The 20140-nt window shown below is 34.3% G+C and overlaps 1 protein-coding gene across 1 annotated transcript; it reads left to right on the forward strand.

The window, feature by feature from the left end:
- Positions 1 to 18765: 18765 nt before the first annotated feature.
- Positions 18766 to 19200, forward strand: LOC137724595 (glutaredoxin-C9-like). Its single transcript, XM_068463356.2, has one exon. The coding sequence runs from the start codon at positions 18769 to 18771 to the stop codon at positions 19189 to 19191; it is 423 nt and encodes a 140-aa protein (XP_068319457.2). The 5' UTR covers positions 18766 to 18768; the 3' UTR covers positions 19192 to 19200.
- Positions 19201 to 20140: the final 940 nt, after the last annotated feature.

Here is a 20140-nt window from a genome sequence, read left to right on the forward strand (position 1 = left end):
TAGCAAAAGGAGAGATCGATTATTTTGATTTATTAGGCACCTATATTTATTTAATCAGAGGGATAAAAAGTTATGCATTAGTGAAAAGAAAAAGAAAAAAGAATTCTGATTTACTTATATAGCTTTTACTTTTGATGTAGGTACATATATATTTTTTGGTGTAACAATGGAATTGACGGAACAGGATCCTCTCTAGAATCCTGGATCCTTTTCATCCGGACCCTTAGAATTAAATAATCTCAACCGTTCCCATAAAATCGTGCAGCTGAAATCACTTTTCTGTTCAACTTTCTCACTATTTCTCTTTGCTTTCTTCTCCAGCGATGATCAACAAAGCAAAACCATAAGAAAATGGGAGGGGTTGAAAGTCAGGAAAATATGCAGTGGGAATTGGGGTGGGAGGGGGAGGGAGGTGAGTGATGATGGAAGGAAGGTCAAGGGATTGGGTGCAACAACTTCAATCTCAACTACGATTCCGACGACATAGTCGTCTCCTCCGACATTCGTGCCTCTCTTAACATACTCGCTGTCAACACCATCGCGACATATCTCAAGGCGGAGGATTCCATGGCCATTGTTGCCATCACAACTTCTTTTCATTGAAGATTCAGAGGACTCGGATAGGAGGGACCTGGAGAGGATCCGCTTCCATAATTGATGACACAAGTACTTATATACACTGTTCTAAAAATCTCCACTTAGGCGGCTAACCATTATCTCGATTAATGCCTATGCGTTTGAAAATTAAGAAAATGATGCCTAGACCTACTGAGGCGCCCGCCTAGGTTGCGATTTACTTAGACAAAAAATAGATAAATTATATATTTTTTCAATAAATTGTAAGAAACATGCTGAATAATTAAATGAATGTACATTATATGCTTGTTCCCCATGTTTTCATTATGTTCCAATACTTCATAATATATATATGTCATTCTATATTATATATATTTTAAATATAAACAACCACTTATTTACACGAAATATAATAAATTTACTTAAATCTGCCTATTCCGCCTAGACGCTAGGTTCTATCCCGCAGCCCGACTAGCATCTAACATATTTTAGAACCTTTCTTATATATAACAATTATTTTTCATAATTGTGTTTGGTGAGACAAGCTTACAAATCCCATGTAGGTCTTTGGTCGAACAATTATTATACTTTGGAATGAAGTTGTGTTATTTTTACCAGAAGAGCATTATTCGTGTTCGATTATGTCTTTTTTTAGGTTGTTATCATGTTCTATTATGGTAATGTAAATATAACGTTTTCACTTGTAACAGCATTATATACTTCTTAAACATGGATATGTTTTCTAGTAAATAGACAATAAAAATAACTGCGTTGATTAATCTAATTTTAAAACATTATAAACTTTGGCTATCTAGCAACGTATGCCAAAATGGTTATAGATAAGGAGGTATTTTTTATTGTCAAGTTTGTTACAAATAAATCTTGTAGCTTTAGAAAAATTCAAAAGTTTTGTATTGCATTCTGTCCCGCATGGCTTGAATATTGAGATTTGAAAACCCGAATACTTTGGAGAAAGTACAATATATGCCAAAATTCATGAATATTATATAATTTATATGTATATTCATACTTGGACTTCGACTTGTGGATTTATCTTGAAAGTTAAAGTCAAAAAGTGTCACTTCCTGTGGACTTTTTATAACTAATCCAATTAATAGCATAAAGGAAGGGAATGGGTTCGTAACACTGCTTATATTTCATAATATTTTACATAACTATTTGTAATGCCTACTTAGTAATGTATTTCAAGATTCAAATCCTTTATTTTTTAAGTCTTCTCTCAAAGATCTGTCCACCAAAAAACACCTAAATTTGAAACTATACAACCATTGGACTAAGGGTTTAGTGTTTCCTTGTAAAATAATATTTGTCTATTTTCTTCACTACACATGAATGTCTTAATGATTTTCGATTTGTTTAATTTTTTGCAATTATGATTAATGAATGATGTTCTAAAAGATAGACAGTTTAAATCGTTAAAACACATTACAAGGTGATCCTCATAAAAACATGTGCTAAAAGTTGTCTAAAAATGATTGTGTCACGGATCTACCCCATCAATGAAATTATTATAAATGCCTATGTATTGATTTTAATTGACAAGACATAGCACATTTCGGATTGGAAAGGAATGATAAGAAATAAGGAACATTAAAGAAAAACTTCTGGTACTTTTCACTTTAACAAAAAATTATATTTTTACACTAGAAAGTCAATCATGATACTATTTACTTTATCCTTTATTTTGTCATAATCATTAAAACTCAAAGTTTTCAAGTACTTTTTATTAGTTTTCTTTAAGAAATATGCCACACTGGATATGTCTGGCTAGGGTTTGAAATTGAAGCCAAAGTACAATTTATACAGTATATCCAACCTTTCATTTTCAGGGCACTACAAAGGTTGAGTAGTTTACATAAACACAATGTATATTCTCTGTGTTTAACTAATTTGGGGTTAGCAATTAGACCGGAATGTCGGATCAATTCGTAAGTTAGAAATATGAACCGATGTCACCTTCGTCGAAGATGTAATAAATAATACATTCAAACAAATAGATCAAAGTGGATTCACTACTAAATTCGATATGAAATTTATACTCTTTCAAACTTACTTAACTACTCAGGTTCATCACAAAGCGAGTTAAACTGATTAATTGACTCATCCAACTATCTGAGTGTGATGTTCTTATCTAAAAACGTCTTGATACTATTAGCGATGAACCAACTACTTCTTTTATAGTTTGTTGCACTGGCAAAGCCAATTACGGCCCACAAAGGTCACTTGATCCTTCTCACCATCTTGAATATATGTCTTCTTGTACATTATATCCAAGTTTATTCATGTGTACAATAATATTTGCCTCGTTTAACATAATCTGATATCATAAGTGCTTAAGGGTCAGGAGACTCAAGAAGCTTGGGTTTAAAGGGGCATGTCACTTCATTCCTTGCATCAAGTTTGTTAATTTATTCACATGTATGTCTTGAATTTGTGTGATTTTTTTTCAGTAAATTTAAGTCAGCATATGATACTCAATTGTTTGTTTATCTTTTCAACCTCTTTCCTTGGTAAAATTTTGGTTATACTTGTATTAAAGTAAAATTTGGTTATACTTTTTTTGGTCAAAAATTAGTTATACTTAGCGTTAGTTTATGATCATATAATTTCGTAAAGACACCACAATTAGGCCGTAAATATCAAATTTGTAATATGCACAACAATTATTATTGATGTGTAAGTATTAACGTTAAGTTGACCATTTTTATTATAAATTTTGGCTACGAAACTGATTTGTTGTTATTATTTTTCGATATTGTATTTAGTCCACGTCCATAACTTGCATCTAGCCACGCAACCCTATCGTGTTTAGGTCTAGCATCAAAGAGTAGTACTAGGCATGGAAATCATAATTAACAACTATTTTTTTACATAATTTCCCATGATTAAAACGGAATCATACACAGTGTCATATGCTTTTCTTTATGTCAGACAGCTCAGTGGTTTACAATTACAAATTAGACATGGAATTTTATAAAAAAAAAAATGTGAAAAATAAGAAAAAAAAAAAGGGCAGTTGCAGACACCACAGACACTAGTTATCCAAATCATACTAGTATGCAAATTCTCATCCGACAGTAATTACGAAAAAACAAAATTAACGTACATGCTTAGATTAATTAACAGCAAAAGCAATTGATTAATTAATTAAGAGGGCGTGTTCTCAAAGTTCCATGCTCAATCACTTGCCGGGTAAAAAGAAGCCAACATTAATTTAATCCCCCAAAGAAAGAAAGAACCCACATTATGCTTATGCACTACAATTTATTTTTTGTGAGCCCTAATTCTAAATTAAAATACAATAAACAAGGAAACATTTACAATTTAGTACTAAACAAAAGCCAATCACATGTACTATATACTATCAAACAAATGTATACTTGGATTTAGTAAAATTAGCATAAGCAGCGTGCTTTATTTTTTGTATTCAAGTTCCTCATCCGTAATAATATTAGTATAGTTATTTTGCTGTCTGTAAAAAAAAAACTATTTATTACCTAATAAAATTTTGGATAATAACCACACGAGCTAAGCAAATTAACCACTCGAATTTCATGTTGGTTGCAAAACTTCATGAGAACCATTTTTCAAGGGTATTCTCGTCATTCAACATAGCTCGGGTACATGAAATAATCATATGTGTGTTAAGCTGATATTTCTTTTTCTCCTTGAAAAAGTAGGCATTTTCTCTATTTCTCTAGAACTCATTACATTTCAACTCTATTCGAGTGAAATGAAGACTATAACAAAGTGGGTACGTGTTCTTGTCACGTTCAATTATTTGATAAAAAGGTGGGCGACCATTGACAAAATTGTAAGTTGGAATGCATGCAGCTTATCCAAGTTTCCCTCCATAAGTTAATTAAGCAAGCATATGATATGAGGAAGAAAAAAAAGATCATGACGGTGAAAGCTTAAAGGAAGTGTGAGATGCAGAAAAGTAGGGTTATTTTGAGTTAATCTAAGCAAAGCCAACTTGTTTTTGTGCGTGGGTGTGTAAGTGACAGACTTTGTGAGTGACACGTTCGAGAGAGGGGGGGAGAGAGAGAGAGAGAGAGAGAGAGAGAGAGAGGGAGGGAGAGGAGGCATGGGCACGTGTCGATCTGTAATGCAACAATACATATGCGTCGGGGTGAGATATCGATGAGTGGATGAGGAACAGATACCAGAGCACGTGTCACGGTATTCGTGAAGCAGTAGCCCCATCATGCATCTTCATATGCTGCTGATGCTTCTGCTGTTGCTATTGCTTGCTAGTTGCTACCTGCAGGTGCATGCAGAGGTAGCTGCGCCTCTCTGCACTGCATCCAAGCATTGTTTTACTTTCCCACTTCTGCTTTCATCTTTCTTGCTTTGTACGTGTTTTACTGTTAGGGTTTTCTTCTTCGCTTTTTTCACTTTGGAAGATTAATTATTTTTGGTTGTGTGAGAGAAAACTCTCTTTTAGCTTTTTAAACCAAAAGTATGATACCATGAATTAGGCTATCTAGCTAACATGTTCGACCATCCGATAAAGGAATAATACTTTGAGTGTCAATTGAAAGTAACAATTTTTTATTTCGATTTTAATTTACAAACTATATTGCGATCATAATTCATTTAAATATTCTACCATTGAAGCTACAAATCTCATGAGAACATTTCATTTACTTGATAATTTTCACCTTTTCAATTAAAAGGAAATTCGTGAAACAATCAATTATGGAGGCATGAAACATGTCTATTAAGGGCTTGGAAAGTACATATTACGAGTTCTCTCAAAAGAATATATCATTTAAGGGTAGGATTGAAGAAGTTTTCACGGAACAAATGCAGGTTTGTATGTCTATAAATAGGCTTTACTTAGGCTTCAGGAGAATGAGAAGGGACTAAGACTTGGCTTGAGCCCTAAGAAAAATCTCCCAAGTCCATATTTATCCTAGTGTTGGACTTGATCCTTAAGGCCATCTCCAACTGATCCGGCTAGAGGGTCGAAATTAGCATGAAAATACACGAAAAGCGTCTCCAATCGAGGACTAAGCCAAAGGGCTTGTGGGCCTCACCGGGCCAAAACCAACCAATCAAGCCAGCAGGCTGGCCATCTCTAGCCAGCCAACCAGCCCACTTTTTTTCCATTTGCCTAGCCTACTTTAGGGTTTAGGATTTTTTTTGCCCAGCCCACTTTTTTTTTTGTTAAATTTCTAATTTTTTTTCCTACACCATTTCTCGCATATTTTTCACCATTTCATACTATCTTACCTCATTCTATTTCAATTCTTCACATTCCATACTATAACTGTTTGACCCCTCGGTTGAAGATGATTTTTTTGTCATAAAGCTATGTTTGGCCTATGGCCCTTTAACCCATCGATTGGAGTTAGTATGAAAGATGGTCTGATACTATTCATTAAAATATTAATTTCTTGAAGGATTATAGGGTTAAAACAAACCATCTGGCCCACATTCGGTTGGAGATGGCTTAACTTCCAAATTAAAGACTCCAAGGTAAGGGCCAAAAACAACTAAGGAACAATCCCTTAACAAGATTCTTTCCTTAATTCTTGAGTCACCCTTACAATCTAGGACCCAAACTCCAAGCTCTATATATAAACGCTACTCATCCGAACTCTAAGATAACATTCAAAGTCTGGAACTTCTTTGAGTTCAACCAACATCATCATACAGTGCTGCTTCCTAACTCTTCGAGGCTCTTGTTAATTGTTATTTTGCAGGTTATTCTGGTCTTCCTAATGCTCTGCAAATTGCAAATTGTGTTACAAAACCCAGTAATAAGTTTTTCATCCTAGATATATTAGATTGAAAGAAACAATGACTTTTAAAAATAAAAAAAGTTGTTATTTGTTTCTTTTAACATAACTGTATTCTGCACACTAATCTGCACTAACTAAAAGAAGGGAAAATATTTGAACTTGGGACACAATTTAAAGAAAAAAATTATAATCATTAGAACAATCGATCACTTTTTAATTGGTAAATATGAATGGAAATAAACAACCTTGACTTATACTAACATATTTAAGGGACGTATTTTATCGTAATTCTATGGTTCAATCTTAATTATATACAAAATTAAACTTCAAACATGGTAAAGGAATCTTGTGTCAGCATCACTTAAGGCAACTAATTAATGAAATTTGGTTCCAAGTTCAAACAAGTTTGCATAATTTAAGCACCATGTTAATACACAAGACATTTCATTTCATTATTGAAATAATATTGGTTAATGGTTTCTTCTTCGATACATCATTTTCAATTAGGCAAATGTTCTCGAATTAATAAAACTCTTATTATAATAAATAATAATAATAATAATAATAATTATTATTATTTTCTTTTAATAAGGCCATGTCTTGTGCTGAAAGGGCTCATCGGCTAATCCAAGGGACCAAGGATTAAAAAAGCTCCTTTTACTGTGATGGGGGCGTGCGTCTGACTAATTGGATGGATTCTCTGTTAGCCACAATCTTAACAAACATGCTCAACCATGTACACAAACAATTGCTTACTCATTAATTAATAATATAAAGTTTATATATATATACATACATACATATATATATATTCTCTGCTAAACCCTAATAATATCTCAGTGGGATAGTACGAACTGATACTTGTTTTAATGGAAGATTGCATATCATTATCATATCCAAAGTTAGACTTAAATAGCTTTCTTTAGGAGATACAGACGTTGTACGAACTATGAGAATTAAAGCAAACTAAATAGTTAACGTTAACCTAATTTGCATGCAATTTTAAAAAAAATTGTTCAGTATGACAGTTATATTGCTTCTTACTAATCACATTACATGATTTACAATACAATATAGTCATCTACACTACATGTCATTCCGAGTGTAAATGGTCCGCCATCTTCTAAAAATATGGCTCTTCCATTGATTGAGCTTTACATTATGCAGATGAATTGCAGCTGAATTTGATCGAATCCTTAAATAATATGTAACTCACACTAATAAATATTCTAATAAAATTGAGTTGATATTTACTTTTTTAATATAAAATAAAAAGAAAACTAATTAAAAGAATTTGAAATTTTAATCAAAAAGACAAAAAGTGTTGTAAGTGAATAATATCAGGAGTGACTTTTTAGAATAAAAATGTCATTTTCATTAAAAATAAACAGTACCGAAAATGTTTCGTTAAAACTTAAAAAAAAAAAAAAAAAAAGGTGAATGAAAAGAAAAACATCTCCTTTAAAACGGATTTGGACCCTCTCCTGAGCTAATGGAGAGGATCCTCTTGACCAATCATCGTGGACCGATGAATTTTTATCCAACAACTACAATTATGATAACTTTAAAGGGATCCCCTATTTGTAACCGTTGGATAAAAATCCAACGACTCATAATGTTGGTCAGAAGGATTCTCTCCATTAGCTTAGGAGAGGATACAAATCCCTTTAAAACATAATATTGAAATTCTAGAAGAGGTTTGCTTTTTGAGACAGATGTGACGGGGTAAGTGAAAGCAACATGTGGTATAAAAGGCTAGAAAAATAAAATACATAGATATATAGTTAAACTTCTTTGGATGTAATTAGTTGGTATAAGTTTTATGTTTCACCACAAAAAATACAAAAACAAGATACATACACACACACACACACATAGAGAATAAATATGTGACACTACTTTTTATGTACAACTTTTGTCATGTGTTTTTGTGGGGATCTAAATCATTTATTTTTTAGATATTTTCTTAAAAATTATGTCTATAAAAAATTACTCAAATCTAATTAATATGATAGTTGAATATTAATTTATGACTTTTTATGATTTTTATAAGCAAGTTAAATGCACGCTGTAAAAATATTACTGTCAATATTTTATTCATAAGACAAAAATATAATAAAACCTCTCCCACGTCTCACCCTGGGGAATTGGATCCTCTCCTGGGCACAAGCTCATGATCCTCTTGACCAGCTCACATGAGCTGTTAGATTTTGATCCAACGGCTACAAACAGAGTTTTTCTAAAAATTATAATAATTATAACCGTTAAATCAAAATCCAACGATTCATGTGGGCTGATCAAGAAGATCCTGAGCTTGTGCTCAGAAGAGGATCCAATTCCTCACCCTGGCTAGATATTTCCAGTTTGGTAGAGAGCAAATTGTTCACTAAGTTTTTACAAGTGGTCCAAATCCAACCTTGGAAGTTGACTGCTCCCTCAGCCACAGGGAATATTTTTTTTTTTCTTTTTCCGGTTTTTGTATAGTCAAAATTCGACCATGCAATTACCTGATCTGATGAGCTTTGGTTTTGCTTTCGAAATCATGACATCTAAAGGAAGTCAAATTATAACGACAGAGCTGCATAAATCATGGTTATTATTGAACGAGGATCCTCTCCGAATCATCTTTGTAATGATCTTAAGAATTCTTGAATTACATTTGTTCATCGTATATCATGCGATCATTTTTCATCAAATACTGTTTATATTTAATTTTAAATAAAAAAATTTACAATAATTTCTGACCGCACGATATATAATGAATAAATGTGATTGAAAGATCTTCGAGATCCTTACAAAAATGATCCACATCATTCATTATTAAAAGGACAGACAATACATACTTGAGGTAACGTGTAGGAACAACAATACATACTTAGGGGAGTTGAATTTGACCTAATAGTCTTGGGGTTGACTCAAGTATGTAGGCTTTGCTTCCACGTTGTGATTTCTCATCTTGTAGAAAATGGTGGGTTAGATCTGCATAGTTTTGTTAAGATTTTATGCTGCTACAAATTTTGACCCCTTTCGTTTTACTGTATGTCTACGTGGTTTTCGTATTTTTGGACAAATCAGGTAAGGGAAATTGTTCAAATATTAATATATGGGATGGTTGGAGTTCTAAGTGCTTGTTTTATGAGATCCAAGTTTATTAATTAAAGCTTGCACGAGCAACACATTTTTATGTGTTGCAATAGGTGTTCGTGCACTAGAAGAATTATGCTTAATTATGAGCATTATTATTATCAAACTGTAAATCAGAAACGAATTTAAACAATTCTCACAATTAACAGTTTCTAACAAACTTAATATGTCCGACTCTTTAATAAGATAATATTTCTCACTTGTATACTTAATTTCATCTACTATATAATTATTTTTAGGGAATTGTTATTAGCACTTCAAAAATCTCATTTGGCACGCTAAACTTTCTATAATTATAAAGAAAAATACACTTGTGAAGAGTGTAAAATTAAATTTTTGAAGTGCTAATAATAATTTCCTATTTTTATTGCATGCATATGCAAGGTTCTAAGTTCAATTACGCCATTTCAATTATCGCCTGTGTTGAAAGTGGTTAGACATTTTTAGTTTCTTATTTTCAATAACATCATTATAAAAAAAGTGTGCAATAGGTGGCTACTCTGCCCAGTTCCCACTTAGACCATCGTTTTCAGTGGTTTAAACTCCCACTTAATTAAAAGGCTATAGATGTCAATTAGTCATCAACAAATTCAGCCACCTAATGATTACAACAAAATGAGCACGAATCAACAAACTCCATTTTATATTTTTTATTTTAGGGTTAAATTTGGTAGGTCAGAGCTTTGCCATGGTTGGATTATGCAATTTTTTTTAATACAACGATATGTTATATTGAGAGAAGTAAAATTCGACTAAGTCACACAATAAACAACAATGCCCCCCAACCCCAACCCCAAAAACACATTTCCTTCATAAAAATGAAAAGGAGGCTTCAAACACTGGTATTGGGCTATTCGGTTAAGTTGGGCAGGAACCGCCCAACCCGGATTGTTTTGGGTTGAATTGACATTTTGATCCAAATTGTGAAGAAAGTAAACCACGGAGATAAAAGTTAAACAAAGTTGACATCACAGGTTTGGGACTAATTGTATACAGAGTTGTGGCATCTTAAGTTATACATATCAAATTTTGGCGGGAATAATGGGCCTTGAAGTGGGGCACACGACGGACACTTAGGCATATAACAGAGAAATCGACAGAAAATTTAACGGATATATGAAATTGAAATGAAATACTAACTAAATATATGAGAATGAGATTATGTTACAATTGACTCCAAACCTGAGTGGGTAAATTGTAATGACTCCAAAATTAAATGATCAAATGACAGCTATGGTAAACATTCAGTTAACTCAGAATTATTGTCTATACAAATTAGCGCTCCATATACATCTCTTTCACATCCCTACCACCCTCCTGTTGCTCTTCTTCGTATCTCATTTCTCCCATGCTTCTCTCACTTTTCTCTCACAAAAAATTTTCAAAACTAAAAGGACATTTTCAAAACTAAAAATTAAATCAAATTATCAAACGAAACTTCTAAACGACGTTGGACAAGTGAGACCAGAGAACGAAGCTGACAAAATCTTCCATCCTTAAATCCATTATTCAAATTCAGTAACACCTCAAGACATAAAGAGATGCACAAACTCGATCATGAAAACGCTTCCGTTATATCTTCTTGTCTTCCTGTTCAGATGTTCTAACATCTTCGCTAACGTTATTTGTAGGCGAACAACGTCTTCTTCTTCTTCTTCTTTTTTCTACAGAGGCTTGTAAGAAGTATCAGCCTAACAGTTCTGTAATCATCCTCCACACATCACAAGTCAAGTCTCCTCCTGTTCTGTAATCATCCTGGGTGGGGTTCTAGTTCTACCCTCACCAGGAACGTTGGGCAGTTCGGATCTGCTCCTAATGTGAAATTCGTTTCTGCTTAATTATTTTTCGAACAAAATCACTCTCACAAAGAAGACGTACAAGAGGAGCATTCTTGCTTTCTAAACATGATACTGTCACGTTCTCTATGTGGTGATGGACAAGAAAACTCTCAAGCTTACTTGTAAAACAAGTCTAAAGTTCCTTGTACTGCTCAGAGACGAATCAATTTCTTCTCAACAGTTTCACCACCCACCCTCAGTAATACTGCAATGAACTCTACAATATCTTTAAACGATGTTGTCCAAGAGGTAGCTGAAACCTGCCACATGTAGTTAAAAATGCGTTGTCCGCCGTTGAAACATCCAAAAGCTTCAACAAATCACCTGCAGCATAGAACGCTTTGCAGTACCAAATTTCTGATCAATCCAAAATTATCTACTTCACGCCCTTTTGTTACACAGAACAAAGGATTGGACAATCCAAAATTAGACTGAATCCTATGAGTAGTACAAAACTGAGCTACAACTGAACTAAATACAACGAGAGCCTCATCACATGTTTTTGTTTTAATTTATCCCATCGGAGTCAAGGAACGATAAGAATGCGCTAATTTAAAGGCAAAGACCGAAAAATATAACTGTATACTGACACATAAAAGAACTTGCATGCAAAGTAGTCACGAGCACCAACCTAATTGAATGCAAGTACCACGTACCAAATGACCAAACTAAGGAGTTAACTTTACCCAGGATCTCCAGCATTCCAACAACAGTCGCGGGATTAGCAGCAGCTACGGATCAATGAGCAATTTCAAGTCCATTGAAATTCTCATATGTTCTCGAAGTTAGCCTCATAGGGTCGAACAAATAGATGCACGCTGACAGTCAGTTAATAAGAACATACTGCGGTCGTGAGTCCTCCAAAGCATGCAGGAACATTCTTCCTATAAAACTGTGTAAAATGTGTACAAAATGAACTCACGGCATAATCATAGAGCAGAAATGCAAGTATATTAAGTCATCGTAAATGTAAGACAACATAAATGCAATAGCAAGAAGGAGATATCGATAATTCCAGCACACTATCATGGTTTTAACCCTTATAAGTTTTACACGAGCTATCAGTGCAAAAATGTTTAGCGCACCGCGTGCTCTCACAGGGGAAACTAAGAAGCCTATCATTTGTATTAAGATAGCTTAAATGTACGTATAATTAATTAATTAGCCAAGAGCTGAACTTTTCTTCTATTTTCTCTATCACATCTCTATCTTGTTAAGTAATATGCAGAAAGCAAAACAGAGAAATAGCAGATGAGGAAGAAGAAGGAAATAGAGAAGGTTTAGAGAGAGAGAGAGAGAGAGAAAGAAAGAATGAATTGCCGTTCTTATTTTTCTTGATTAATTTCGGGTTACAAAGGGTACAGTTGCTATATAGATGAGTACTTAGCTAACTGCCTTAATCAACTCAATTACTTACCAACAATCCTAAATAATTATTCTAACAGCCACACTCCTAACTGCTTTATCTATTTGGCTGATTACATGTGTCATGATCCACACCCTCCATATCCTATATATTCTAACATATCTTGTATCATCTCTAGCACAGTGCTTCAGAAAACTTTTTGTGTATTATCACAGCAAATCAATTGGGCTAACCCATTTTTATAAAAAGAGTTCAACTTTTCTCATGAGTACGTAGTGCTAACACTACTGGGTGAACCCACGTTCAAAAGTATCACCTCATTCAATTTCACGTCTTGTCCATTTTCCTTTGTCAATATTGAATTACTGTTGATTAATTCCTTATATTGTTTTTCAAAAACTCTTCCATTTTCAGAAAAGCTCGATGAGTAATCTTCATCAACACTAAGTATATTGTGTTTTTGTGGGATGTGATCAATGCATCTAGTTACAAATGATCTTCATCACGAAGTAGAATATTATTATCTATCACTCACACAAACGTTTGCGAATGTAGACTGCTGATTAAAAAGAGGCCCACATTGCATCAACGATGCACACACTGATGCTAATTGAACTTATGTTCTATATATATCGGGGAGGGTTGGTTTTACAAAAATGCATGATGAACTTGCAAGAAATACTAATTTAGCGACATCAATTATAAACCGGCCATATATATGCAAGGTTAATAAAACCAATCTTTATATAGCATTTTCCGAGCCTAACTGTCCTATATCAAAGGAAACCCGTAAAAAAATGTAGCTCCTAAAATCTACCAATATAACCAATGAACAAAAATACAAATCGAATTAGTTAATTTTGAATCCAAATTCACGCACAGAAACCTCTTGCATTTTCTCTCTTTCACAATATACAGTTCGCAACCAAAACAACTATATTGACCTAAAAACTTCCCTTCAAAAACCCTAATAACTTCCCTCTCGGCCTTTTTCCAAAATGCCCATATTTGTTACACACAAAAATTCTTCGTTATCAACCTCTCATGCTTTATAATTATAATGGACACAGAACTTCAAGCCCTAATCCTACGCAGAAACTCATCAACAAGCAGCAGACCAGAAATTGATGATGAACATCGGTACACAAGTTTGAAGGACATCATGTTGAACTCACCGCAACACAGCACCACTATTCCGGAGGATAACGACTTTGAATTCGACCCTTCAAACATAACAATTCGGAACCAGCTGGTGAAGCGTGCAGCTTCGGCGTACGTGCAGTCAGCTTTGTTGGCCAGCAGTCGGAACCAGAACTTCATTGTGAGCTTCTGGGGGAGGGCATTAGGGTCACGCTGGTATGCTTATGTTAGGAACCCCATAGACGCTTGTTTTCGGCCTATTTTGCAATTTTTAGCTTGCATGGTTGGGAATGTGAGGAGTACTTTGAACAATATTCCAATACATTGAAGCTAGTTTATTAGCAAATATGATTACTTAATATTGATTTTCTCTACGACGGGTTAATTTTCTTCCTTTTCGAATTTTTTCCCAATAATTTCTGCCTTTTTTTCTTCTAGGGTTTCAGTTCCATCTATATGTAACCATCTTCAGTTTGTATTATAATTACTGAGGTACATATGTAAGTAATGCAAGTCATGACATGTGTATAGTCGCATAAACTTTCTATGGTGTTACATAATTTCTTATTCACGAAGCATATATTTTATCAAAGCCTGTGATTTAGGACTCTACTCGACAGTAGAGCCAGTATTTTATGTGTCTTTTTTTTTTTTTTGTTTTGGGGGGGAGGGGGGGGGGAGGGAGATAGACAAACGATGTTAAGAATAATTATAATATATATACACACACACGCGATGTTAGCTAAATCATCCTTGGTATTAGGGAGCAAACAACTTAGACTATTTACTCAAACTGTCATTTTGAAAATTTCAATTTTGTATGTAGTAACTTGCAAGATCCATTTTGCTCGAAACCCAATTTTCATCAATTCGTATAACATGTGTCATCAACGTGGTTCAAATGCATTTCCTTCCAGCCTTTTATGGTTAGTTTCACTTGTTTTTGAGTGCTTTTAAAATAATTGAAAGCGTTTTTGTGAAACCAATTTTTAGTAAAAATGTAAGTAATTTATGAAAAAAACACTTGAAGTGCTTCTTCCAAAATGCACCTTAAGTGTTTTTGCAATCCAAAACGGCTTTTAGTCATTTTAAAACATACAAACGAGGCCGTAATCAACTAGAACAATGCTAATTTCACACAAAATACATCCCAGAAAATCTTAAATTGGTATGTAACCTCAAAGTTAAAATTGACACAATTGACATCATGGTACTTAATTAACAACTACCGTAATCAAAAGGACCACTTGTGACTTATGGTCTCTCTTTAGTACATAAAACACAACTTAGATTGTTTTTATACAAAATAGATAATTTCATATATAGCTCGGGTAATGGCAATGAGGTTTGTCAAATATTTAAAGTTGTCCAAACACTCTTTCACTATTTGATAATAAAAATAAAATATATGGTCCCCATAAAAAAAGTGTAGTGATTAGGGTTTTAATTACATGCAACAAAAACAAAAACAATATATAGGATATCTTTAGAGCCATTAGTGGCTAATTAGGGTTTAACAACCCATGCAGCATTGTTCTGACTTCTCAGTACTCCACCCTAGTCAGAACAAATAGGGTGATAGAGGCCTAGATATGCCATTTTTGTAAGCAGATTTATGATTAATTAACAGCCCTGTTTAGCAAAACTTGGAAATTGACTTAACTTATGGATATGTTCAGGGCTGGTGGTAAACAAGTGGTGGTTGAAGAGTCCGTACGATGCTCACGCGTTCAAACTTTAAAGACATGCAGTAAACAGCAACAGCAGTAACAGCAGCACTGTGACTAAGCAATTGCAGCAACGCTTGTACTCTCCGTACACATGTACACTTTGTCTCCATCCCAAATCCACTGCCTTTTTTTAATGACCATTCATATTTTGGACTCCTTTTTCTTGCCATAATTTGCCCCGAGTCTCTCGGTCTCTGCCGGTCGCTCTTGCCTCCCAAGCAAACTTTTGATTACCTTTGGGATATTTTCTCCTCTCTCTCTCTCTCTTGTGTTCTTCCCAAACTGAGTCCCACTGTACATAAATATTGTCTGTGTATGTATGTATGAGAATACTAGCAAATGACTGGTTGCATTTGCTCAATACATACAAGAAGTCATTCATCTTTCGGGACAAATAACTAGTTGATATATATGTGTGCGTGCAAAATAAATTTTTATAATTTTAATGAGTTACTTTTATATACATTTCGTTGTTATTTGTCAGTCAAAAGAAAGCCTCCTCCCATTGTAAAGAGGGAGACAGTGTTGCTTATAAATATCAATAAACGAAACTGATAATGATCATGAAAATGCAAGCGATGTAAAACTCAATGTTAATGGATTATTGATCAAATCACTTGATTATCGAGTAACTTGAAATCCAGGTTACATGATACTTGAGTGGCCTTAAAATCCTAAAAGAGTAAGAATTGTGGAGTCTTAATATCATACAACTAATTTTGTGAAACCATATCTAGTGTGACTAAGAAAATATATGTCATAGTGGGACACTGGTTAACTGGATTATAATTTAGTAAACGTCTCCTTCCTATAATAGGATGGATGGAGAGAAACCCTAGTTAATATAAAAGGTTTGTTCCTGCTCTCACAACAATTATTTCTCATACACAATACCAAAATCCTATTCACTTGGTCGAGAACACTTTTGGTTGCTGAAAGTAGAAGACTCTTTTGTCATCAATAAGTGTCATGTCTTCCTCATGTAAGTTATTCTGCAGTCACTAGAGCTTCTTGACTGATATCGTACACGCATTATAACCATAATTGTATTGTTATAACAATGACTTCACTCCTTGTAGAATTAACGTCTGTATGATTAATGTTATATCTACATATTTTTATTTGTGATCCTATAAACTTATAACTACCTAGAATACTTCCGAATCCAAAAATGTGATCCTAAGAGGCTGGAATTATTATCTCAGCAAATCTGAAATTCATGTTTCTTGTTAATTTACATGTAAATTTTTTCAGGGCCTTCGAGTTTTAATGCCCATAATAGATGTTATTGTGGTCTTTTTCGGTCACTTTTATTCGTTTGTTTGAAACCCTTGCGTAATTCTCTGTGCAATGGATTGCAAGAACAATCTTAGTCACTTTTGTGTATGAGTTCATTAGCAAACTTATTGAGTATTAAAGCTATCAATAATTTCATCCTTCTGGTTCTGGAATTCAACTTTCCCTTACATGATTGATTAAGTGGAATTTACACTTACATTTGAAGAAAGTTGAGGTTCCATCATAAAACCAATTGGCAATATGGGGAGTAGCCCAACCTTTTATAAAGACACATGCAAGGTCCCTCCTCCCATCAATGTGTGATTCATTCCCAACACGCCCCCTCATGTGTGGCGAATTTTCAAGCCTAACACGTGGACAACACAATGGGGTGACGTGAATTCACACGTGGGATAACTTGCTCTGATATCATGAAGAAGGTTGAGGTTCCACCATAAAACCAATTGATAATATGGAGAGTAGCCCAACCTCTTATAAAGACAAATACAAGATCCTTCCTCCCATCAATTTGAGACTCATTCTCAACAACATTATGTTCGTAAATTGTATCACTTGGAATTGCATAACCAAACTGACGGGTGAGTCACGTCCTTCTATTTTTCTCTTTTCTGAAACTAATAGCTTGAATCATTTAGGGCATGAAAAGGAATTTATATTACCCACATATTTTTTGCGAGCATGATTTCGGAGAGAGAAATTAATTTAAAAAAAAGGTACAAACCTTTTATGTCATTAATCTTGTCCTGCAACACATCCTGTTTTGATGCTTATTATTATTATATATTTCCTTAACTCCAAATATCTTGAAATTTTATCATGTTGCATTGCATTCTAAAATGGATTCTTAACCCCGAATGTTTTTTTTATGTTTTTAGGACAGGAAACTAAGCCGCTGGAACTTCTGCAGCATAATCGATTTGTGTTATGATTTTGGTAGACCTACGTAACTGCCAAATTTGTGAAATTTTAACATGTTATACATTGCGATGTGAACTTCAAATCTGAAAACGTAATGTTTGGTGAGTTTTAATCTTGGGCCTATAATGCAGAATTTTTGCAGTATATTCCATTTGGAATTTATTTTTGGCTCACTTGTAAAATTTTCAAATTATGAAATTTTAGGAAATAATAGATTTATATGTCTACTCTATATTTAAAATTTTCACGATAATCTAATAAGAATTAAATTTCAATAAACTTGCAAACTAAAGTAGTAGTGCTGAAACTTGAGACTTCAAATAACTGGTTATGTTTGAGAAATATCGTTTTTATTCATCTAAATGTACTAATTTTTTGACATATTTATTTGTTTTAGGGTAATGCTAGTAAGACTAAATTTGGAGATAAAATTTGTAAACTAAATAATGTATCACCAATTGGAATGAGCACGTTTATCAACGCTTAAGTAATAAACCAATTATCAACTTTCATGTTCTTTAGTTTCTAAAATTTAATTTCTCTAGCATTACTCTTTGTTTCAATATGTTTTGATTGGTTTGACTGACACGTGTACGGTTCATGAGATTATGCATGGCATGTAAACCCTTATAAAACCCCACCCTTTACCCATTAGTTTCAATCCCTCTCTCTCTATTGGTTGGATCAAGAGCCCTGTACGTTAAAGGAGGTATGCCCTGCAGCTGGTAGCCTGATACATAGAGATCATCATTTAGCAACTGAACAAAGTGTGCTTATCCATAAGCCGCCTTATATTACTTTCTCCCATTTCCAAGGTATATATACAAGACATCTTCTCTTACTTTCTCGTCGTTTTGTTCAACTTCCGCCACATTTTTCAAAATTTCTTCCTTTCCTCTGTTTTCTTGCTTCTTCTCAGCCCCTCTTTTTTTTTTTTTTTAATAATCTTTTTTCCTTCTCTCTCAAGGAAAATCATACCAGAGAAAATGCAGGTTGCGAAGAAACCATCAAGGATTTCAATGGACCCAACCAACATGGCTGCTGAGTCGGCTGCCGGGAAGATGATGGCCGAGACCATGAGCCTGCCCATCCCTTACGAGATGGTGAGGCAGCTAGGGGCATGCAACACGGTGGTGGTGTTCAGCATGAGCGGCTGCTGCATGTGCACCGTGGCCAAGCGCCTCCTCTTCGGCCTCGGCGTCGGCCCTACCATCATCGAGCTGGACGAGCATGTCGCCGGACCGGATATCCAGGCCGTCCTCTACGAGCTTGCAGTGGACGGGCAGCAGCCCATCCCGGCCGTGTTTGTCGGTGGGAAGTTCTTGGGAGGCGTGGAAACTCTAATGGCGTGGCACATCAACGGAACCCTAGTCCCCCTCCTCAAGGACTCCGGCGCTCTCTGGCTCTGATCAAGTCATTATCATTATTACTATCATCACTATCATCTCAGTTTCGCACGTATTACATCATAATTATAAGTACTTATCAGGTTTAATATATGAATTAATGTCTTAATATTTCTCTAGCTAGGGTTATTAAGTTTGTCCATGTCTTTCTTTCTAGCTAGCCCTGTAGGTTTAATATGTATTACGTACTTTATGAGGTGGTTGTACAGACAGTGTTGCTAGCTAAAATCTAAGCTAGTTCATATCAATATCTGACAATGAATTAATATTGCAACCATATATACATAATATATATATATATATATATATATATATTTTTTGTTTTTGTTACAATATTTCTTTATATCGACAATTTCTTGTTATTATGCGATTTGGTAGTGATTTTTACATTTCCGTTCTCTGTTTCTACACATCTGCGGTTGATTTCTCCTTTGGTATATTCAATCCAAAAGCTAAGAAAAATCAATTTCCTCTGCAACGGGTGCTGCATGAATTTGTTTTATTTATGTTAAATTTATGAGAGAATTTTTATAAGATTTGGAAAAATATGTAGATGGTAAGTGAAATGGGTGGTGCCTGAAAACTATACTCTGGTACCGGCGAAAATATGGAATAAATTCAAAGGGTAAAACGTCAGTCATGACCCCGCAGAACTGAGTACTGAGGACATGCATATGCCATGCGAATACTGGCACTTCTCCAGGCTTACCAATTTTACTAACGGTTCTATTGAGTATTGACCACCTAAGCTGATTTTCTTTTTCATTTCTTCCTTTTTTCCATATAAATAAATTATAGGTTGATATTTCTTTTTAATTTTTGTGCTGCTGAAGTAAAAAAGTACTATTTAATTATGGTGAAGTTGTTCCAACTCTGAAAAGAGTAGACAAAATGAGTAAGAGAGAGAAAGAAAGTGGCTGTGGGGCTGAAGGGGCAGTTTGTACGGCTGAGA

Source organism: Pyrus communis, chromosome 5, assembly GCF_041283825.1.
Source record: "Pyrus communis isolate YQ-2024b chromosome 5, ASM4128382v1, whole genome shotgun sequence".
NCBI classification, from domain to species: Eukaryota; Viridiplantae; Streptophyta; class Magnoliopsida; order Rosales; family Rosaceae; genus Pyrus; species Pyrus communis.